Source organism: Gymnoscopelus braueri (genome assembly GCF_963280865.1).
Source record: "Gymnoscopelus braueri genome assembly, chromosome: 5".
Lineage (NCBI taxonomy): Eukaryota > Metazoa > Chordata > Actinopteri > Myctophiformes > Myctophidae > Gymnoscopelus > Gymnoscopelus braueri.
This window is the reverse complement of record NC_137606.1, coordinates 17,240,580-17,260,455: the sequence shown is the minus strand read 5'-3', so window position 1 is coordinate 17,260,455 and position 19,876 is coordinate 17,240,580. Positions and strand designations below refer to the sequence as shown.

The following is a 19,876-nucleotide window of genomic DNA, read 5'->3' as shown; positions in this document are numbered from 1 at the left end:
CGTGTGCGTGTGCGTGTGCGTGTGCGTGTGTGTGTGTGTGTGCGCGTGTGTGTGCGCGCGTGTTTGCGTGTGTGCGTGCGTGCGTGCGTGCGTGCGTGCGTGCGTGTGTGCGTGTGTGTGCGTGCGTGTGTGTGTGTGTGTGCGCGCGCGCACACGTGTGTGTGTGTGTGTGTGTGCGCGCTCTTGTCTAATCGCTCCTCTCCTCCTCTTCTCTTCTCTTCTCTCCTTGTTGTGAATCGTACAGAAGATGCTATGTATTAATCTCTAAATCACTTAAAGTCTCTTGAGTATGACAAAACACAGTTACTGTTAATGACTTTAAAGAATAACTCTCGAACGACATCAAAGACAAAGCTGGGAGCAGAGGGGAATTGAACAGGATGTTATTCATCAGCTGAAGATAAAGTACAGACAGAATGGACAAAATCAATCCCTATCCAATGGATATAAAAGCGTTTTGGAATTAATCGCTGTGACTTTGAAATCGCATTTTGGTGTCCGTATAAACTTTCTGGGACTCATTATGTTCTCCACACAGTGGGGTATCCCATGAAAACGTGTGTGTGTGTGTGTGTGTGTGTGTGTGTGTGTGTGTGTGTGTGTGTGTGTGTGTGTGTGTGTGTGTGTGTGTGTGTGTGTGTGTGTGTGTGTGTGTGTGTGTGTGTGTGTGTGTGTGTGTGTGTGTGTGTGTGTGTGTGTTTGTGTGAGTGAGTGTCGCTGCTTTCTGGCTAACTTACGAGCGAGTATTCATGTGCGTGCTTGTCTGTGTATTTGAGATGTCATCCTACTGTAAGCCATATATTAGATCTGTCATCCCCAAGTGCTTTATTGGGCAGAATACAACCAGGGCCAGAGAGAGTGATGTCACTTGGGAAATGTGGAATCCAACGGTCGGTTTCACTTAGTATTTTGCTAGCACCCACTATGAGCCAAGTCCATGTGTTTGCACTTATTATAGTTTGTCACGATTTAGCAAGAACAGAAATCCCATCGGGTCACTGCAGCTATTCGGGAGTAGGGACGGAAATGAGTGAGTAATTATGTACTGTGGTGGTCATCCCTACCTTAACCTCCAGCGACACACGGAACCGCGACGGATCGCATCCCACTCCAAATGTTCCATCTTCCTTCCTGTCATCTGGTCTCCCGTTCATTCGTTAACATTCGGTTGCCTTTGATGTCCCGCACTAAAAGGAAATATTAAAAATATAGCTGCAAGGGACAGAGGAAGGTTACTATGAGAACATGATGAAGAGAAAGCTGATAAAGATGACTAAGAAAATGAAAAATAATTTGGTTGTTCACAGTGATATTTGAACTCACGACTATACACACGCAGTGAGGGAGTATCACTGCCGTTACATTTATCACAAAATCTCTTAAGCATTTTAGAGCTCTTTGGTGGACTTAATGTACAAGACAATGTTTTGCCACTAAATTATAATTGACATAAGCCTTAAAAGAACAAATATTGGCATATATAAGCAAACTATGCTTTAATACAATATGCCATAATCTGCAGGATGGACCCATTGGTTTAATGTAGTGCAAAGTTTGAAGGCAAGGTACAATCCTCCTTGTCAGGAGCATCATGTACTGTCTTTTTTTATTTAATTTATTCTATAAAAATGTAGTGTAGCCAATAATTTTTGTACCCCCTTTTTCTCCACAATTAGTCGTTATGCCAATTAATTCCTCCCCACACACATTTATGTGTTGTCACTGCTGTTTTTTTTTTATCCTACTGACTCACCTGCCAGTGAGGAGCCGTAGGGGGGAAGAAGAAGAAGAAGAAGAAGAAGAAGAAGAAGAAGAAGAAGAAGAAGAAGAAGAAGAAGAAGAAGAAGAAGAAGAAGAAGAAGAAGAAGAAGAAGAAGAAGAAGAAGAAGAAGAAGAAGAAGAAGAAGAAGAAGAAGAAGAAGAAGAAGAAGAAGAAGAAGAAGAAGAAGAAGAAGAAGAAAAAAGGGCACCTAGGCTCTAAAGTAGCCTGGCAGCGCGTCGCAAGTTCGAGTCCCGATACCGGCGGCCTTTGCTGCGTGTCACTCCCCACTCTCTCCCCATTTCCTGTCAGTCTACTATCCTATCAATAAAGGCAAAAAAGGAAAAGAAAACAATACAAAAGGGTACCATAAAAAGAGAATGAGCTTGTGGATCTGCTATTTTCAAAAGATTTTTATACATTTGAAAGCTTGTGAAGTACGGGACATTCTGCATAATGAGTACTTTCTACTTTTGGTACTTTAAGTACATTTTGATACCAATACTTTTGTACTTTTACTCATGTAAATGTTTTATTCTGGACTTTTACTTGTAACAGAGTATTTCTACATCGCAGTATTGATACTTTTACTTAAGTAAACAATTTGAGTACTTTTTCCACCACTGAACCCTAGTCAGCAAACAGCCAACAAGGGTAGCTATCTAAATAACATTCTTAGGGACTGGTCGTTATTTACCTGAGGTTGGTATGGCCCAGGGGGGGGGGGGTCATCAAACTTTATTTTGAGCCCTGGGGGGGGCCATGTTTTTTTTATTGTGGCTTTAGGGGGGGTCATACAACTTTAATTTATTGAATTTTGTATTTCATTTTGTTTTTGTTTTTTAGTTTTTCATACGTGTTATACTCCACTATCTAAATCGCGTTTAATAACCCTGTACGGCGACATGGTATCTCCCACGCAGTGAACAAGAGAGACAGTGTTGCCAGGTTGGCCCATTTTCAAAGTAATTGGGCTGGGAAAAATAGCATTGGGTGGACACATTCGCTTGCCTTTTAACATATCTGGCGTTTTTTTTTTCACGTAGCGCGCACTCAGCACGTTGGCAGTGGATGATTCAAAATGAGTACGCGGAAATATCTCAGCCATGCTCAAAAGCGTCTAGAACAGCAGAGAAAAAAACGAAATATAGCATAAACTACTGAAAATGTCTTCAATATTTCAACCAACACAAACGGATGCTACAGCAAGTAGGCTAAGACTTTCTTTACAGACTGTCCTGTCCTGTGTCTAGACAGAGCAAAGATGTCACAAGTTTCCTCATCAAATGTAAATATGAGAGCTGCTCACATCGTACCACTGAAAGAGTGACAGCATCGATTCATGACAACAGACTGAACCATCTAACTTGTCCATTGAATCACCTGTTGCATCAATTGGATTTTTCCGACTTTAGAAGGACTTCGCCTTAAAAGAAAGCACTAATCATTTTGGTAAGTCAAATACACAACGTGCAGCGCTTAGCGTTCATTTATTAGTATAGTAGTTAATATGAAAAATAGAACGTAGTTGCTCAATCTTTCTTTCGTTTAGGGTGTTTTTGTAACCCCAAGAGGACCTATATGGAACCAAATGGACCCCGACGTGAAATACAGCGCTAAATTTGCCTATAATAAACATCAGAAAAGATCAGCATTCATTTTATGTTCTCCTCCTATATACTGTTGGTGTGAATATAAAAAAAATATGGTTTAACGACCAGTCCCTTAGCACTTGTGGTCAATAACTTCCAACAGTGGTTCTCAAACTATGGGTCACGACCCAAAGTGGGCTCGCGGGAGGGTGCCGTTGGGGTCGCGCATTGGCAAAAAAAAACGACCAACGTTAAGGTAGACTGGAGGAGCCAGCCCTATCGAAGGTCTTGAAGGGCGGATCCAAAGCCTTGCGCTCGGTACCAGCGCCGCTTCCTATTGCTTCACCAATCTATCAGGGACGGCCACTTGACTTCTCATACACAGACAGACTCCGCCTCCAACACCGGCTGAGTGAGGCACACATTTTAGCTGTTCATAAACCATTTACTCAGGACTTATGTTCAATATGAGCGGGTGGTACGAATACGTAAAAATAAATCCCTCATAATATGGGGTCGTGGTATAAAAACGTTTGAGAACCCCTGACCTACAATACAGTGCCTAGCATACTGTATGTGAACAAGCACCAATATACACCTACTGTATTATAGCTATCAAAAATAGGCAACAAGAACTAGAAGTGATGCAAGGAATGAAGAGTGCTAGGGAGTGAGGTACAAGAATTGATTCAGTAAATGGGGAGTGCTAGGGCGTTAGGTGCAAGAAGAAGTTATATAAGGAGTTCTAGGGGTGCATGAGGTAGAGTCTGAAGAGGTGAGTTTTCAGACTGCAGTGGAAAATGGGGAATGAGTCTGCAGTCCTGACTGGATGGGGGGGGGATTGAGATCCAGGAGCCCTTGTGTTCTCTTTCCCATCAGTGAAGCGATCTGTTGACAATTTTTATTCCACAATAAATACTGACAATGCTCTCTCTCTCTCTCTCTCTCTCTCTCTCTCTCTCTCTCTCTCTCTCTCTCTCTCTCTCTCTCTCTCTCTCTCTCTCTCTCTCTCTCTCTCTCTCTCTGTCTATTCCCTCCTTCGCTCCGCTCCCTTAACCAGAATCATATGCGTGGCTATCGTTGGCAGCGGTTGGCTTCTCTGCTAAACAGCATAAATTGTTTCCACATCTGCACAGTTTAACCTTCTCCATGCTCTTTTACCTGTCTGTCTCTCTGCCTCTCTGCCATTGCTCTTCATTTGGCTACCATTACACACACAGTCTATACGGCAGTGGTTTTCAAAGTGCCGTAGACCAAAGGGCAAGTCAAAATCTCAAGGCACACCTGTATTGCACGCAAAACTTTATCTATAACACGTGTTATCACTCTTTAAACGTTTATTTGTATTTACCGATGCCAAATAAAAGGTTTAACCACTTAAGCCCTTGTTTCATGCTTTCTCAAATAAGATGCGATGCCTTGTGAGCTCAGTGGCCTGGTAGTTAGAGGGTTCGCCCTGAGACTGGTGGGAGGATGGGGTTTAATTCAGGCCGATTCATACCGAAGACAATAAAAATGGTGCCCAATGCCTCTCTGCTTGGCACTCAGCATCAAGGGTTGGATTGGGGGGTAAGTCCCTGTGACATACCAGCTTGTGTACTTGTATAAAGATCTGCCACACAGGCAAACAGGAGATAGGCTTCTGACCTACAATATGGGCAACATGGCTCTGGATCCATTGGTGCCTAAGGCTACTTACCTTTTACTGTACTTGCTGTTTTTGTAAAAGATAAAGAAAAAGAAAAGAGGGAGATTAGGGACGCTTGTTTGGGGGGGTATAGAATTTGTGTTTGTACTAGGAAACGAGTGCACACAAGGTACTGATATAGTACATTCAAAACTAATTTCTTGCAATAATAAAGTGTGATTGTCACAAAATCCCAAGGTACACCTGGACTTGTCTCACGGCACTAGTGGTCTGGGAACCATTGGTCTATGGCAGTGGTTCTCAACCAGTGGTCCGGGGACCACCTGTGGTCCTTGAGGGGGTTCCAGGTGGTCCCCAGCTAAATGATGGAGAGTTGGTAACCAAATGGACCCTTATAGATCTTTGACTACGCTCTCAAGAGTTAAATTATTGTTAAACATCTGCATTACTTAATTAATGAATTGTTATTTTAATTAACATTGGCCTGTTATCTCTCATATTGGTACCACATCAATACAGCATGGAAGTGTGGACACAATATTCTAAGTTTTGGGTCTGAGAGTCTAAATCTCATTCAAACGGTGGTCCGTGGCTCAAATGCCGAATAAATAATGGACCTTGATATGAAAAGGGTTGAAAACCACTGGTCTATGGTATAGCTTCAGGCCTTAAACTCCATGGTCTACTCACTTTCATTTCTAGACCCCCATTGCAGTGCAAAATGATTCCATAACACTCTGTGTTTTCTCTATCCCCTCCTGTCCTCTCTCCAGAACCATGCACGGACCTCCTTGGTGTACCTGGTGTCCCTCCTGGGGAGCATGGAGCACAGCTTCCACCACACGCTGCTGCTGGAGATCAGAGCGCTGACGGAGCGCTACCCGTCCATCCTGGGAGGCTGTGCTAAAGACATCTACAGGATGAGCAACTCCTTCACAGCCATAGCCAGGCTGCTGGGCAGGAGACTGGAGGAGAGCACTAGCATACACTGCAGGTCAGTATACTCCATGGACAGTGGTGGACGAAAAACATATTCTGATTTGTTTTACTTGCGTAAAAGTAGCAGTGGTGGAAAAAGTACTCAAATGTTTTACTTGAGTAAAAGTATCAATACTGCAACATAGAAATACTCTGTTATTATTAAGTAAAAGTCCGGAATTCGAAATGTACTTGAGTAAAAGTATATAAGTATTGGCATTAAAATGTACTTTAAGTACCAGTAAAGTAAAAGTCCTCAGTATGCAGAATGTCCCATTTCAAGTTTTGAAATGTATACAAATCATTTGAAAACAGCAGGTCTACAAGCTCACAATGCGTCGCATCGCGACGCATTGTGAGCTTGTAGATCGGCTATTTTCAAATGGCCGAAATGTATATAGGGCTGTAGTGGCTACTGTATGTTTTGTAATAATAATCAAAATCTACAAAGTAACTAGTAACTCAAGTTCTCAAATAATTGTAGGGGAGTAAAAGTACAATATTTGCCTCTGAGATGTAGTGGAGTAGAGGTAAAAGTATTGGAAATTGGAAATACTCAAGTAAAGTACAAATACCTAAAAATGTTACTTAAGTACAGTACTTAAGTAAATGTACTTAGTTACTTTCCACCTCTGAAAAGTAGCAATACCATTGATCCATCCATCCATCTGTCCATCTTCATCCGCTTATCCACAGTTTGGTCGAGGGGTAAAAGAGTTCCAGACCTCCCTTTCCCCGTGCCACATTAGTTACTTCATACCGGGGGATCCCGAGGCAAAGTAGTTGTGTTGAGTTGTAGTGTAGTGTCAATCTGGGAACCCATCGTCAAAAACAAAGGAAAAACAGCCCCCATTGCAGTTTTTTTTACCTTCCGGTGGTGCGCCTATGTTTTCATTCCCACTAACAATATTTCTCCACGGAACGCTAGCACCAATTCTCCCAAAGAACATGGATCGTTTTGGTTATAAGCCCACTTGTTTCTATGATGAAAGAGCAAGTTAAAATGTTACTAACTTTCCGTGGTTTTGTCGGCTCCGAGGACGCTATTGTTAAATGAGTTTGGGTTTGTTTCCAGTGGGAAGCGAGCGCACAGATGTAAATCCCGCTCACTACATTTGATTGGGTAAAGTGCGGCCTGCTTCCTGATCTGAAGGCACGCACACTTGTAGGCTAACGTGCACACGTTCTGAACGGGGCTCCCGACAGATTCAGCAGCGCAGCTCTGAATCTGTTCTTGAGAGATTAGTGTAGCGTAGACTAGAGGTATAAAGCATTGAACAATGGACATACCGGTACTGTACATAATGACACATTCATGATACTGTATGAAGGTGCTATGTTGTTCCGGTTCAAACCTGCTGGAACAGGAAACGGGTATGCCACCATCTGAAGGCCTGGGACTACAGTTATGCACAGAGCCTATGGCCACAAGAACTTTGCTCTCCAGCGCCCACATTTTGTTTTCACGGGTCAACGATGGAGGGCAAGCTTCTGCTTATGGCTGCCGATAAGCATACAACATTTATGCCCCTAAGGGGCAGAAGAACGATTGTAATAAAACTGCAATATTCATTTGGTCATGGAGGAGCTCCCAGGTCAAAGTGGCAAATTTGTGCCTCAACAGGACATTGACATGTGTGTAATGACGTTTCATGGCTGTAGGTCATACGTTATGCCTGTTGAAAGATTGCATTTTTCAACTGCTTGGTATACCCTTTTGCCAATGGGCGTCAGATTTATTTCTTGGCCGTTTGACATGACATGACCCTCTACCATTCTGCCAAGTTTAATAAAAAGCGACTGTGCGGCTATGCCAGAACTGTGAAAAGCGGCAGACGAAGAATACTGATAAATAATACAATGGGGGCCTGCTGCCTGCGCACTTCGTGCTTGGCCCCCTAAATAAAACCATGGCAATTTATCATTATTATCACCACAAATCAGACACATTTAAAATTGTCTGTTCCTCGGCCCTCTCTGTCACCAACAACTGCCAGAAGAATCCGTCACGTTAACAGTGCTGTCAGCTTGTTTAATGAGTGAAGTTCAGAGAACATCCACATATACAGTACAGTGACAAAAATACTCAAAAGGAGTAGGGACCTATAAATAGACAATCCAAATTGGTCTGAATAGCGTTTAGTTAACTCACATATAGCATTGTGTGTCTTCTGACCTTTAACCCCCCTGCTTTGCAGTGGTCATCTGCATGTTTCTGTGATGATTTCTCAAATGTTTTGAATGCTTGTGACTGTACAGTGTCAGTGCTTGTAAGCTCTGCAGTTATGAATACAGGCATGGTAATGTGTTTGTTGTTAAGCCGTGCACTGCAACGTCAAGGTCTAATGGGTCCATATAGCACCATAACGACTCCCAGATTATTTTTATTATCTTTATTGATAGGATAGTAGGTTGACAGGAAATGGAGAGAGTGACGTGTAGCAAAGGCCGTCGGGATCGGGACTCGAACCCACGACGTGCTGTCAGGCTACTTTGGAGCCTAGGTGCCCAGACCGATACGCCAGCGGTCCGGGCCGAGATTGTTTTCATACTATAACATTCATATTTGAAAAATCATGTTCTTCTTTAAAATCTTGAGGGAAAAAAAATAGTTTTCATTGTGATAGTGATAAATAGGAACTTAAAATAATACTACGTTGGTTCCATTGATCCAAGCCGGAACACACGGCCGATTGATTGATTATTAAAATAAACATGCTCTGAAAATGCCCGCAGCCCACCCATCTGACCACTTAACATGGCAGTGGACAGATGGGTGGCCTGGAAGTGGGCCCTGATCCAGAAAAGGTTGGGAGCCGCTGCACCTGTTGTTCATGGCATGCATCGAACATTTATTTGTCCCTTTTAACCCATTAAGACCGGGAACGTCTGTGTCATTTTAGATTTCTTTGGCTATTCAAAAATAGCAGATATACAAGCTCATAACGCGGCACCGAGTGCCGCGCTATGAGCTTGTAGATCTGCTATTTTTGAAAAATCTTGAAAATTGTTGCAAATCTTTGAATATATATATATATGCTTCTGGGGGGGGGGGCACTCTGTGCCGCGCTATGAGCTTGTAGATCTGCTACTTTTTAACAAATGATGCGTTCCCGGTCTTAAAAGGACTACACCATGAATTTGAACTTTTTCTTCTTTTTTTGTGTGTTTTTGGTCTCCCCTACCTCTCTTCTATCCCCAAAAATACCCCAGTTTGAGCACTCAGGCTTTCACAGCATATCTGGGGTTTTATGTAAATTGGTCTCAAAACAGGCCAAACTGATTTCCCCCCGAAAGTGACGCCACTAGCGGTACAATCCCTCCCGTTTTTCAGTTCCAACCAATTTTTCCAAAATATATATATATATGTTACAGTATGATTGGAGAACCAGTACGATTGAAGAAAGCGCGCTCGTTTTTACCACCCACCCAGCACTAGAGGGAGCCACAAGCCAGGCTTGTGCACAAACATATATGGACACACACACACAGTCACACACACAGTCACACACACACACACACACACACACACACACACACACACACACACACACGCGCACGCGCTCATGCTTTTTTTGGTTTATTGAAAGCAGGACTGTTTAGATACTTTTATTGTGTTCTGGCTTTTGTTTTACTTTCTCCCTGACACACACACACACACACACACACACACACACACACACACACACACACACACACACACAGTGATCCATGAAAAGAACTATTCTGTCCCTATCGGTTTACAAATCAAACGGCGCTGAGTCGACTAGTGGAGCGTCGGCCGGTCACCGCGGGCACTCGCGCCTGGAGGCGCGAGGGCGCGCTTCCTCGGCCTCAAGCTCCACTAAGTCGGCGCGCCGTGCGTGTGAACGCGTGTTCAGCGTTCCCCTCATAGATATTATGGTTCCCCTAGCGTAGCTTCCTGGTTGCTATGTGGGGGGGAACAACAAAAGACAGGTCTCCGTCGGCGCATCAAAGCCCCACCTCTCCGCGCTCTCCTTCTCCTCCTCCTCGGAGGAGGAGAAGGAGAGAAGGAGAGGACGGGACGGGTTATTACGCGAGGAGGAGGAGGAGGAGGAGGCTCCTCTTCCTCGCGAGCCTCGCGTAATAACCCCCCGCCTCGCAGCGCCGTCCTCCTCCTCCTCCTCGCGAGCCTCGCTAATAAACCCTGTCTCGAAAAGCCCCGCCTCGCCCCGAAGGAGCCCCGTGCCTAAAAACGAGCGCTCTGTCTTCAATCGTACTGGTTCTCCAAACGTACTGTGACATATGTTAATATATATATTTTCTTTTTTTCTTTTTTTTACTTTTTCCACTCAGAACCAGGAGATAGCATGCATACAAACCGGCTCAATAGCGCCACGTGCCAAATCAGGAGAATGTGGTATTGCAGGTGAAAATGCTTTATAAGCCAGAGAGAAGTTAGTTGGAATGAGTATATCTGAGGCTTGAGTTAGGCTCAAACCGTTTGAGGGACATAAACAATATGATATTAAATGTTAAATATATATTTTTTTAATTCATGGTGTAGATCCTTTAAAGGGTTAATACAAATGTCCGGTAAACTGTAATCATGCCGGACATTCTGGCTGTCAGTTTGAAATCCTAACGCGACCTCTGGGATACTAACACACGTGCACATGATTAACTTACTGTATGCAAAAATGAATACAGCAATTCTGAAGAACCAGCACATGTTATACGACCATTAAACTTCATCTATATGGCCTGAGATAAAACTGTTCTTATAGGTCAGCTCATGTAGTTCAAAGATTCTCCATAAACAGACGGACAGAACTGTATTCCAGTTAGTCATATGTTTCACCTTAACCCATTCAACCCGGGAACGCATCTGTGTCATTTTAAGATTTATTTGGCTGTTCAAAAATAGCAGATCTACAAGCTCATGAGCTTGTAGATCTGCTATTTTTTTTTTAAATGTGTGCAAATCTTTGAATATATATATTTTTCTAAGCGAACATTTTTTACTCAAATCTTTGCTTCTGGGGGGGTCCCTGGAACAAAACATTTTGCGATGGGGTCCGCGGTCAAATACATATCTAATGTTCTAAATCCTAACAGTATGGTTTTGCTATATCAGTGGTGCTCCAACTTTTCCATGTCAAGGACCCCCAAATGACATGTATTTGGCCGCGGACCCCATCTCAAAATATTTTGTTCCAGGGACCCCCAGAAGCTCAGATCGGAGTTAAACATGTTCACTTCAAAACATATATATTTAAAGATTTGCCAATTATTTTTTTTAGATCTACAAGCTCGCTATGAGCTTGTATATCTGCTATTTCTGAATGGCCAAAGAAATCTTAAAATGAAATGCGTTCCCGGTCTCAATGGATTAAAGCCATGCACAAGACTGTAAAAACCCAACCGAAATCCATATTAAGCCCAATATACAGTATGGCGTTTGTGATCTTAAACCACTCTGGGTTTATTGCAATACTACAATGTTTATAGACCGTTAAAACTGAAAGAAAATAGCCTACAGTATATCAGATTCTAGTCAATTGTAGCCATGGGACCCCACACATGCCAAAACTAATGATCAGTTTCATATTATTAATATCTTTGGAATAAATACCATCAAACTACTCAAAGTGCTTGAAGTGCACACGCCCACATGGGAGCATGTGTGACACATGCAGTGGTGGAACGCAACCTAAAGTACCTTTACTTATGTACTGTTAAGTACAATTTTGAGATACTTTTACTCTACTTGAGTATTTCCATTTTTCAATACACTCCACTACATCTCAGAAGCAAATATTGTACTTTTTACTCCACTTCAATTATTAGACAGCTTTAGTTACTAGTTACTTTGTGGAATTTGATTATTATTACAAAACATACATTAATCACTCAAGTCCTATTTTATACTTCTGCTATTTGAAAATAGTGGATCGATGCGACACATTGTCAGCTTGTAGATCGGCTATTTTCAAAAAAAAATTGACACATTTTGAGTACTTTTACTTTGGCACTTCAAGTATATTTTGATGCCAAAACCTTTGTACTTACTTTACTCAAGTAAAAGTTTGAATACAGGCCTTTTACTTGTAACAGAGTATTTCTACATTGTGGTATTACATCGTGGTAAACATCTGAGTACTTCTTCCAGCATTGGACGCATGCACGTGTGTCTATTCATGCTATCTTTGTGGGTGGGTATCTGTGTTTATGCTGTATTATATATATGGACCGGGATTCAGCTGGATGGCGTATGGGAATGGCACGCACAGTCCCATCCAAACCAGAACATTGTGTGCAAGACAAGACAAGTGGCTTCCAGAGGCTTTGCTTGTGGTCTCTGTGGAAGAACGATAGGGAGGGGGAGGGGGAGAAGGAGAGGGGGAGACAGCACAGGGAGAGGAGATAGGACAAACTGCCAGATTCTTTTGTGGATAAGTGGATAAGTTCATGAGTGAAGACAGAAGTGAGAGATGAAATTACTGAGGATTGATTGGAGAGTCAGAGAGGAATTGGGAAGACAACGTACAAGATATAAACATACATTGTAAAGTGCTGATCTGAGACCAAAAGTAAAGGGGGATTTTTTTTAATGAAAACTGAAGTTTGAAACGAAACTAAATAAACGAAAATGAACAACGCAAAACAAATTTTATGAAACAGAATTGCATGTCAAATCATCGTCGTTTTAGTTTTTCCACCATCATATCTGATTTCATGTACCCTAATCTTTTCAGCTTCTATAAATCAAGACTTTCCTCATATTACCTGAAAAGTACAACTAAATTCAAACTAAACTAAAATAGTAAATTCTAGGGGTTTTCGTGACGATATGTAACTTTTTTTTTTTCAATAATAATAATCCAAAAACAGAAGTATTTGTTTGCTTCCCCCCCCCCCCATATATTTTCATAATAAAAAAGTGCCACATATCGTATCGATATCGTGAGCCCAATATCGTGTATCGTATCGTGAAATTATTGTATCGGCACACCCCTAGTCAATTCCTAAAACCACCCCCCTTTGGTGGAGTTAGCTGGTTTAGCAGAAAGTTTGAGGATCCAATGGAGTTAGCTGGTTTTGTCAGAAGCGCTTTTTAATACTTTTATTAAATATTTTTTTAATCAACCCAGATGTAAAGGGTGTTCAATAGCACTGATTTATGGAAAAAAATGCAAAATTGGAAAAATTGAGTTAGCTGGTTTCTGCCGGACAGCAACGATATTTGAAAAGATAATAAAGTCATGTAAATAACGATGTGGTGACTTTTCATGCTGTCACCTTGCACAAAAGCTGATGTCTGTGTTTGGCGTAACTACGCAGTAAACAAGTGTAATTTTAACTCAGTGCCACATGCTGGTGTGATGAGAACCCAAATGTAGGACAACTAACACATGCAACACAAGACAATGACCCAACAAGGACTGACTGGGGAACAAGACACATGAGGGGTGATTACAAATGAGATACAGCTGGGACAGACATGAACAGAACGATGGAAACTACACCAGGGAACACAATACACATAGATATACACTACATGACCTAGACAACATAATAAATAAGGTAAAGTCTTGACCGTGACTAAGTATAAAACTGGACCCGTAAGGTTTTTACAATTTATTCTACATTCTAAAGGCCTGACGAATAAACGATACAAAAATTTGAAAAAATTGCAGATGAATATTGTTATATCATATCTATTCATATAAATTAGTTCTGAAAAATCAACAAACAAACAAATTTTGCAAACAAAATGTACGCTGCTTTATTGACGCATAATATTCACGTTCTGTGTGAATGTAGCCTACTCATGACACACAAAAACTGTTTGAAAAATATTTTTTATCGGGTGGATTAATCACATGAAGAAACCTGATGACCTGATGGAAATGTGCCAAATGCACCAATTTATTTCTCATGGTCTGTGCTTATAATTTGCTTGACTTTTCAACCTCTACCACTACAGACGACTTTAAAGAAAGAGGGAGAGAAAGTTAGGTCAAGTGAAGTGAGAAAGATCAGTTAACCCAGTGGTTCTCAAAGTTGGGTCCAAGGACCTCCCTAGGGATCCTTGAGGAGGTTCCAGGGGGTCCCCTGCAAAATTAACCACTTTAACTGTATAATTGGCTATTTGAAAATAGCGATCGGAGTTATCCTCACAAGTTCCATAAATTATTTTTGAAACATTTTAGCACAAATCTTGTATGGGGTCCCTGGCACAAAATATTTTCAGCTGGGGGGAGGGGTTAATATAATTTGGGGGTCCCTGGCATGAAAACATGAAAACCACTGCTGTAGAACACAGACAACTACTGTACAAACGAAAGAGAGTGAGGTCAAGTGAAGTGAGAACGATCAGTTCATCATTGAAAGAGGGGGGGCTATACCGGGGACAAGAAAATAATGCAGAGTAAGAAACAGGCAGCGGAACACACTGTAAAAATCCTCAGTGTTCATTTATCCATTTGTAACTCGGAGAGTGTTGGCTACATTCTGACCAAAGGAACACTGTGGGTTTCACTGTGCAGTGACGGGAATAGAAAGTGAGAGGAATGTTAGAGAGAGAGAGAGAGAGAGACATTTTGTACAGTACATTAATCCATCCAAATATGCGATGGTCCGTCCAACTTTATCTGATCTCATGTGTCCTCACATGTCCACGGGCCACATTCCAAACCACCACCAGTTCTGTGTGTGTGCTGGCGTGTGCGTGCATGTGTGCGTGCGTGCGTGCGTGCGTGCGTGCGTGCGTGCGTGCGTGCGTGCGTGCGTGCGTGCGTGCGTGCGTGCGTGCGTGCGTGCGTGCGTGCGTGCGTGCGGGCGGGCATGTGGGCATGTGTGCGACTGTGCGTGCATGTGGGCATGTGTGCGTGCATGCCTGTTGTGTGTGTGTGTGTACTGCTACACAGTAATATTGATTTGATTTATTTGATATGCACAACAGTTTATATATTATGCATGATATGTTAGTTCTTTCCATGGGAAAGTTGACAGTTTGAGGGGCTTATGCGAGAACCTCACCGTTTTACATTACGTACAATTTGAATTATTTAATATTAAAAACAAAAAACTAGCAAAAAACAAAAACAAAATATCCTTGAACATAAAGATGTTTTCGTTCCATTTGTACGCTCAGAGTGACACAACGTACATACAGTGTCTACATTTCTTCCAGGCTTGAGGAGGACATGGCGTGCCCCCCGTCTCCCTGTACCGTAGGGGGCGTCGGCGGGGGCTCGGAGCAGAGGCTGCAGGTGAAGATCCAGGCCTTTGAGGAGAAGATGGGGGAGGAGGTGGGAGAGGAGGAGGAGGAGGTGGACGAGGAGGAGTCCCCCGCCCCCCAGAGGAGGTACAGCCTGGGACAGGCCGCCAGGGACGAGCGGAGGGAGATGAGGTTCAACAGGTGAGTCAGTACTGTACGTCATGCAGTGTGACTAGATGGAGGATTCCATTAATATGTCACTGCGTGGGGGGGCACGGTGGCGCAGTCGGTAGCGTTGTTGCCTCACAGCTAGATGGTCCTGGGTTCGATTCCCGCCATGGATGCTGTGGGAGCTGGGGGCGTGTTCTCTCCTCCGCGTCATCAGTGCCCATACCCTAGGTGGGGTTGGCGAAAGGGCCTTTCTGTGTGGAGTTTGCATGTTCTCCCCGTGTCTCCTAGGGTAGGTACCCTCACAAAAAACATGCAGTAATCCTGGTCACTATACTGCCTCCCCCTGGCCAGCCGGGGCGCCTGATGGAGGGGAAAGGAACTGGTTGGAATAACGTGTTCCTTCCACGCGCTACGTCCTACCGGGGAAACTCCCCCCTGTCAGGTGATAAGAAGCGGTTTGCTAGCTCCTCGTGCATTGAAGCTCATGAGCTCAGTTCTGGGCTCTCCCTAGGCTGGCAGAGGGAGAGTAGCGCCCAGGATTACATAGGCAATTGGCACTGGGTGAAAAAATGGGTCACAAAATCGTGGGATAAAAATGTAAAAATAAATATATATATGTCACTGCGTGGACTCCTAAAAACAGCGTAGGTCCAGTTTAGCCCTTTTGTAATTAAAATTACATTCTAAGATGACATTATTTCTATTTAGTAGACAGCTTTCATCCACGGAAGGGTTGTACAGAGTTTATATTTGTTGCATATAGCTCTACACAGTAAAATCTAGTAATATTTTATATTATATATATATATATATTATATATATTATGTAGTGGGATCAAACCCCTAACCCCAGCAACCTTCTAACCAGACAGCTGACATTAAAGATCGGCACTGTTTCTCATAATGTGGGAAGGATTCATGGCATGAAAAATATGCATTATATAAAATACAGAATGCAATGATATTTGTGATTAGTTAATTAGAGGGGATCTGTTTACAAGTATGTACAGTATGTGTGTGTGTGTGTGTGTGTGTGTGTGTGTGTGTGTGTGTGTGTGTGTGTGTGTGTGTGTGTGTGTGTGTGTGTGTGTGTGTGTGTGTGTGTGTGTGTGTGTGTGTGTGTGTGTGTGTGTGTGTGTGTGCGCGCGCGTGTGCGTATGTGTGCGCGCGTGTGTGCGTGTGTGTGTGTGTGTGTCATTCTGTCCGCAATACACTGTATCATCATCAAATCACAAGGCCATGTACTTAGTACATGTGTAACTTCATAACTAACACAATTTCTGACATATGCCACAATTTTGTGGTGAGAGGTCAAAGTTGGTGATGAGCCGCGAGGCTCACATATGGACACCTCTGTTCCCGTGTGTTACAGAAACACAGCAGTGGTGGAAACAGTACTCAGATATTTTACTTAAAGTTGTACAATGCAGAATCACAAATAACGATTTTTAGCAACCTCTGCTGGTCACTACCGTCACTGCATACAATTTCCCTAGTCCTCGATTACCCAGAATTCCATTCGTTTTCACCGGAAGCCGGAAGCGTTTCAAAAAGCGATCTTTTAATTGTTTTATACTATCTACGGATCGTTTCTCTTAGCCAGTGGAGCATTAGTTACCATGAGCTGTGCTTTCTTTTTCTGTTCTTTTTCGATCTTCCAATCCTACATTATCTTAAAATCAGCGTGAGGTTCCTTTTTGTTAATAGCGCGGTAGTTCCTGGCCAAACAGGAAACCGTTGCGGTAGTTCCTGAGGACGTCGGCCACGACGTCATGACGTTGGCCAGGAACGTCATTTTCCCGGGAAAGTCCCCCCCGTACACGTTCAATAGAAAATATATAAATAAAAGGCTTCCGGGGGTGAAATTCACGGAGTGGGTGTTGTGAAACTTTTGCCACTCGCAAAAGATATACAATTTAACTTTAGTTTTGTTGAAAACGTTACCTAGTATTACTTTAAAGAGGTGGTGCCATGGTTTTGCACTTTTTCTGTTTTTCATGTGTCTATGAGGTTGATAGAACTTCATAAAGCCCCCCGGTGGTGTTTTTATGGTGTTTTATGTCTTCTCTGACTATTTGGAGTTTCTTCCTGGAGGCTGAAACCTTGAGGGTCAAACGTGCCAATAGAGAAACAGCGCTTTAGTGACATCACAAAGCCATACCCTCCCCCTCATTATCATAACACAACAGGTGTGGGCATGAGGAGGAGGAGGGACTATGCGACGCGTTGTGAGCTTGTAGATCGGCTATTTTCAAATAGCCTACAGTATGTATAAAATAGGGCTAAAGTGGTTAATGTATGTTTTATAATATAATAATTGATAATTGCAAAGTAACTATTAACTAAAGTTTTCAAATAATTGTAGTGGAGTAAAAGTACAATATTTGTCTCTGAGATGTAGTGGAGTAGAAGTCAAAGTACAGAAAATTTGAAATACTCCACTAAAGTAAAAGTATCCTAAAATTTTACTTAAGTACAGTACTTAAGTAAATGTACTTAGTTACTTTACACCACTGTAAAAAAAAGCCTATTCAACTATTCATGGCCAAATGTGTTCCAGGTCAAAGAGCCTGGCTCTGCATGCCGTGCGCTCACGCTCCGTCAACTCGGACAACGGCGAGGATGGAGACGGGCTGGACATAGCTCCAGACAGCGTTGTGTCTGCAGATGGCTCAGCCAATCAGCACTCTGATCTGCAGGAAGTATCGCCCACAGGAAACAGGAAACAGGTCGACGGCGGCTGCCGGCCCATCTCCACCGCCACCGCCACAGACGGACAGGTCGAAGAGGAGCAGGAGGAAGAGGAGGAGAGAGAGAAGGAGGAGGAGGAGGAGGAGGAGGAGGAGGAGGAGGAGAAGAAGAGTGAGGCAGACAGACTGTATGTGCACCTGAGAGACAACATGGAGGAGATCCGAGGGTTCTGTAAGGAGATGCTGCACCTGATCCCGATGCCACAACACTGTGTCATGGAAGGTAATGACAACACAATGCAAAAGCCTCAGTGTTAAATGATGCATTTGTACCTCAGAGAGCGTACTGTTGTAGAGAAAAATGAACACCAATGATTTTACTGTGTGTCTTTTGTTTTCATTTATTTGTGAGGGAAAAAGTGGGAGCAAATTGGACTTCTCTGGCTGGCACCCATGAGGAACAGGCTAATTTGTATGGTTGCAGTAGGGTTACAGTTGTGAAAAGAGTCAAATTGGGGTTTATGATGATATACATTAAGAGGTTAGACATAGGGATTTAGAGGTTACAGTTAGGGTAAACTAAACTAAAGATTATGATTGGACATTTAAAGGTTAGGCTTAGGGATTTAGACTGGTGAGGGGTTGGATTACTTTTAGGCATACAGTAGGGATTTAGACTGGTTAGGGCTTGGATTACTTTTAGGCATACAGTAGGGATTTAGAGGTTAGGGTTAGGATTATGATGAGATGTGGTTGTAGTTAAAGGGATACTTCACTCTCCCGACGGGGACACATTTAAAAAAAATATTAAAAATAAATGAAAAAAGTTATGGAAAATTCATGGCCCCCTCACGCATTAGTAGGACACTCTAATGCGTGAGGGGGCCATGAATTTTCCATAACTTTTTTCATTTATTTTTAATATTTTTTTTAAATGTGTCCCCGTCCCGAGAGTGAAGTATCCCTTTAAGGTTTATGTCAGGGTTAATGCGGGGCCAGCAGGCTAATGAAATATAGCTTTTTACGACCACACAAATATAGTGCGTGCGTGCGCTTGTCCATGCTCGCCTACTTGTCAGTGGTGGAAAGTACATTTACTCAAGTACTGTACTTATATACACTTTTGAGGTACTTTTTACTTCACTGGAGTATTTCCAGATATAAATTATTACATTATAAAACATACATTAACCACTTTAGTCCTATTTTATTCCTATTTTCAAACATTTTATTAATTTTACTTTTGATACCATGACTGTTGTACTTTTACTCAAGTACATTTTGAATTCCGTTCTCCTACTTGTAATAGAGTACTTCTACATTGCAGTATTGATACTTTTACTCAAGTAAAACATTTGAGTACTTTTTCCACCACTGCTATTTACACAAATTCTGAGGTGTTACTTTAACTCTGAAAGTGTAAAAAAATGCTTTCAAAGTGAGTTTACCGTGTGGTGGCATCCATCTCCAATCACATCATCGTTCTTATTTTGACATGTGCTCTCTCTCTCTCTCTCTCTCTCTCTCTCTCTCTCTCTTTCTCCTAAAACAAACCGGTTACAGCAGCAATATATCTTGTATATCGTCGCTGTCGGGTGGAAACCTTGTATGTCCAAAGCCGTTCCTTTTTTATTATTTTAAAAACATAACCAATGTGTTTAAACCAATGAAAATAACCAATCTACAAGCTCACAACACGTCGTATCGTGTCGCTTTGTGAGCTTGTAGATCAGCTATTTCCACTACTTTTGTGTGACACTCTTGTATGATGAAAGTAGGGCATTAATTTACAAAAAAACATAAACATTTGAAACATGGAGATAGGAGCTTACTAGACAGCGACAGTGGTGAT

General features: G+C 42.4%; 1 protein-coding gene across 1 annotated transcript in view; it reads left to right on the top strand.

Annotated features, from left to right (window-relative positions):
* The window catches only part of veph1 (ventricular zone expressed PH domain-containing 1), a gene marked incomplete at both ends in the record, with an annotated part of 186,807 nt that overhangs the window by 85,575 nt on the left and 81,356 nt on the right, over positions 1-19,876 (top strand). The window contains 4 exon segments of the mRNA XM_080429094.1: positions 5,773-5,993; positions 15,138-15,365; positions 17,895-18,114; positions 18,208-18,307. Coding sequence (XP_080285220.1) covers positions 5,773-5,993; positions 15,138-15,365; positions 17,895-18,114; positions 18,208-18,307 — 769 coding nt within the window.